The sequence below is a fragment of the Mandrillus leucophaeus genome, unplaced genomic scaffold (assembly GCF_000951045.1).
Source record: "Mandrillus leucophaeus isolate KB7577 unplaced genomic scaffold, Mleu.le_1.0 Scaffold1203, whole genome shotgun sequence".
NCBI classification, from domain to species: Eukaryota; Metazoa; Chordata; class Mammalia; order Primates; family Cercopithecidae; genus Mandrillus; species Mandrillus leucophaeus.
The window spans coordinates 10,112-14,573 of NW_012100355.1; the positions used below are offsets into that span (position 1 = coordinate 10,112).

General features: G+C 47.1%; 1 protein-coding gene across 1 annotated transcript in view; it reads right to left on the reverse strand.

Moving 5' to 3' along the window:
* LOC105532213 (neuroblastoma breakpoint family member 21-like) overlaps positions 1 to 4,462 on the reverse strand; it is a gene marked incomplete at its 3' end in the record, with an annotated part of 14,163 nt that overhangs the window by 9,193 nt on the left and 508 nt on the right. Inside the window, 4 exon segments of the mRNA XM_011970306.1 lie at positions 726 to 939; positions 1,991 to 2,202; positions 2,662 to 2,734; positions 3,797 to 4,011. Of these exon segments, the coding sequence (XP_011825696.1) occupies positions 726 to 939; positions 1,991 to 2,202; positions 2,662 to 2,734; positions 3,797 to 4,011 (714 nt within the window).

Sequence of the window (4,462 nt, forward strand, 5' to 3'; positions counted from 1 at the left end):
CTCAGCCTCCCGAGTAGCTGGGATTACAGGCGCCCGCCACCACGCCCAGCTAATTTTTGTAATTTTAGTAGAGACAGGGTTTCTCCATGTTGCCCAGGCTGATCTCAAACTCCTGACCTCGTGATCCACCTGCCTCAACCTCCCAAAGTGCTGGGATTACAGGACTGAGCCACCTTGCACGGCCCCTTCTCCCTGCTCTTGATGCTGTCGGTTATAGATATCACAGGTTCTTTTAGGAGCAGACTCCTCTTGACGCCCCTCACAGCGGGTACTGTGTACTATCACCAAATTTCCCTCAGGGTCCCTAGAGCAGAGCTTGGCCTATTGAGCCTCAACAGAAGCTTGAACTGAATAAAAATCCACTAGTCCCAGACATTTAGAACAACAGACTAGATGTTATTTTTCTGCCAGATCTTATATGGTACAGAGAGGATTCTTGAAAACATGATTTAGCCTCTTGGAGAAAACAGGTCATTCTGTGCCTGTGTCTGAAACCATCACTGAGATTTTAACTCTATGCCCACCCCCACCTGACTGCAAACATGGATGTTTTGAAATACTTTGGTACCTCTCTCTTCCAACTTTAACAAAATGTGAAAATACCCATTTCTATTTTCCTAGAACTACAGGAAGGATTAAATTACTTCTGATGGAGAGAGAATTCCGTTTCTCAGAGAGAAGACAGGACATCATTCATCACTTTTGTGATGGTGAGCCTATGGAACTTACTGTAAGTGTTCTGCCCCTTGGAGAGAAAGTAGGCCACTTGAGTTACAAGAAATTTCTCCTTGGTGTTTAGGAACTGATGTTTGTTCTCTGTCCGCTGGGGGCGCAATTTCTCGTTGATTTCGAGAGTGTTCATCTCTGACTTCTCACTGGACCAAGGGCCCGCAGATACCACCATGCTGATGTTTGTGGTAGAAGAGGTGGAGCCAGGGACTGGGGAGAAAAAAACCCAAACACATGATGGGTTAATAACTGCTGAAATCAAATAGGTTGAATCAGGACTGAGGGATGTCACTGACAGCCTTGTCCACTGATTTGAAGATGCTGTTTCCCTGGTTTCACTCTTCTCATCTCCACTCTTGATCTCCTTTAAGTCAACGTGTCTGAGCTACGCAGTCACCTTGAAACCAGGACACAAACACTTCCAACCTTTTCTTCCTTAGAAGTTTCTATAAAGGAAGGCTGGGCTCTGAGCTTTTTACCCCATGAGGGCCCAATGTTTCTGTGTACCTCAAGAGACTGTTTTTTGTTTCATTAAATTTTTTGTTTGATTGGTTGTTTGGTTTTGGTTTTTTATGTTTTGTTTGAGAGGGAGTCTCACTGTGTCGCCCAGGCTGGAGTGCAGTGACACGATCTCAGCTCACTGCAACCTCTGACTCCTGGGTTCAAGTGATTCTCGTGCCTCAGCCTCCCAAGTAGCTGGGAGTACAGGCACCAAACAGCATGCCAGCTATTTTTTGTATTTTTAGTAGAGATGCAATTTTGCCATGTTGGCCAGGCTGCTTTCGAACTCCTGACCTCAGGTGATCCGCCCACCTCGCTCTCCCAAGGTGCTGGGATTACAGATGTGAGCCAGCGACCCTGGCTAGAGACTTCTTATGAACAGCTAAGACAAGCCAATGAAAATGAGAGAGAGTCTAGCCTGCGAAAAGTGAATGAGAGTGGGAGGATAATCTGAGCCAATCCTCGCACCTAAGCCTCCTGAGCAGTTGGGAGTATAGGGGCAAAGGAACATGTCTGGCTAATGTTTCGTATTCTTTGAAAAGATGGGTTTCACCATATTCTCCAGTCTGCTCTTGAACTTCAGAACTCAAATGATCCTCCCACTTGGGCCTCCCAAAGTGCTGCGAATACATGTGTCAGTCACTCCACCTAGCTCCATCCTAGTTTCTGAGTAAACCAATATGTACCTATACAGCCTGTACTCAGAATGGATCTTCCATAGCCTAGACAAGGTATGAGACACATGGAAAATACAGGCTACCTGGGAGAAGGTTTAGAGCATCCTGCCATCCATCAGGAGACGATTCACGGTCTATAAGCAGAGTCAAGTCCACTTGGTCTTCCTCAAATGTGATTTTGGAGTTCTTGTGAGGCTGGTTGGACTCAGAAGGGCCATAGCCATTTGAACAAGTGACAGCACATTCCTCCACTGAGTCCTCAGGGACTTCCTTTTCTTCAGCCTTCCGCACCTCCCTGATGAGGTGAGATAGAGATGTCAGAAGATTAAACACAGAGGGATTGGACCCCAGGGAGTCCTAGCGGGTTTTGACAGAAGGCATTAGGAGAGTGGTCACAGAAAGCAAACAGGAGGCTCCCTTTAAGAGGGAACAGGCAATCCTCTTCTCTCTGCAACACAGCATGGCTGCCATGGGAGACAGAGAGGAAGAGAGCAAGTGGTGTTCATTGCACTGGACAGATAGGATCGAGAAAGAAGAAAACTCAGCTATCCCTGTACAGTATAGACATGACACTCGCCACACACAGAGACACACCACAGCTGCCACCCCCGGTGTCTAAGTTGGGTTGAATTTCACATACTGTGGCCAAGGGAATGCAGGCTTTTGGCCCATCATAGATGCCAGAGAGGGTGTGCCTCTTAGACCTTTTTCATATGTCAAAACCCATTACTTGCTCCTGATTATTCACGGTTACCTGGGGGCATATGATTCCTGTACTTTCTCAGCCTCCTCAACTTCAACATCTTCATCGTCACCTTCATCACTTTCTGTAAATACAGAAGTGTTCATTCAGCTATTTCCCACTTCACACTCTGCAAGCACAGTCAGCCCAATGTGCACAGAGAGATGGACATCTAGGCATGGGTCACCTTTCAGCTGAAAGCTCTCATGCTTTATCATTAACAAAATGCCCTGCCATCGTTTCCTGATCCATCAGGCAATGCATTTCTGATCTGGAGGGCCACCATTAAGATGTAGCCAAACATTGAAAAGACCCTTTGCTCCCCATATCACTGGGGGACTCGTGCAGCCTCTCTCTGGAATTTGGCAGCTGTCTCCATCATCCCACCACAAATCTGATTCCCAGGCACGGGCTTGGTGTCCTGTCACCATTCGCATTTCGAACCTAATTCTTTCCCTTAGGAGAGGACAAACTGGCCCCACAGTCGTCTATGCATCAGGGGACTTCACAGGCCCTCCATGTAGCTTCTGCTGTGTTATTCAGAGACATGCACTCCATGGGGAGTGCTCCAGTCTGAAGCACTTCCTACCACCAAATGCCCCCACATCAAGTGCCTTCTCTAACACCACATGGCGAGGGGGCTTTATCTCATTTTTAAAAGCAGTCGTAAGTGTTCCCACATTTGGATGCTTCAGAACCTTGCAAGAGACAATGTGCCTGCCTTTGCAGATGGAGAGAGAGAATCTCACGAGGGAAAAATCATTCGCTCAGTGACACTTACTAAGAACATTGTCAAAGAGACAGCCTGGGAACCTTCATTCTTAGTCCAGAGCTCTTTTCACTCTAACAAGCACCCTCCTGTCACAGCCTCCTTCCTCTCCTTTACAACTAGAGAGATGTTGCCTCTGGCTCCAAAGACCATCTTCCATCAAGGAAAGAGGGACATTCGCAATACTGTGACCTCCAACCCCATGGGTTGCAGGGTAACCCACCTCAGTACTCACCCAGGAAGTCCTGGTCATGTCATCGCCACATATGGTTAGTGGAAAAAAACACCAATGATACAACTGTCATTGTGAAAGGATGGAGGTCTAGAATCTCTCATAAGCCTGGGGTTTTGGGTCATCAGGTCCTATGGAAACCTTACCTGGGGTGAGCTTTCGGACGAGGTGCTGTACCAGCCTACAGCCCTCGGCCAACTGTTCTCGGAGGTCCCGCCCCTGAGAGTTGGGCTGCTCATCCGGAGTGAGCAGGGCCTGGAGATGGTGATTCAATGCGCGGGCGGCATCTCTCCCTTCCTGGAACTTCTCCTTTAACTGGCTCAGCTCTCGTTCCTGAGACTGAACCAGGACTTTATATTGCCTAAGGTGACATAGTAGAGAAAATTTCACAGTGGAAAAGGTTGAGTGATCAGTTCGAATATTGCTACAGAGATTTCTGAGACAATATCCTCCAGGAGACCTCCAAGGAGAAGGTCAGCACATGTTTAAAGAAATGTCTGTGGTCAACAGAAAGAAGAAAATACGGTTTACAGGCTTCCTCTATATCAGAGAGGACTCCTGTAAGATCCTCGACGATATTCCATTCATCTTTCCCTTCTCTAAACAAAAGTAGGTGTCTTCTTATTCACTTTCAAAAAGACATCCATCTTTTCAGTTCCTCACTCTGGTCATGGACATTTCCATGTGAAAATACACATAGTACATCTCGCAGTCACTAGATGCAAAGCCATGGACAGAAATGAGGCCAGGTGCAGACGGGACCAATTGAAAAGATGAAAGAAGAAACGAATGACAGGCTCCAGAAGGCAACA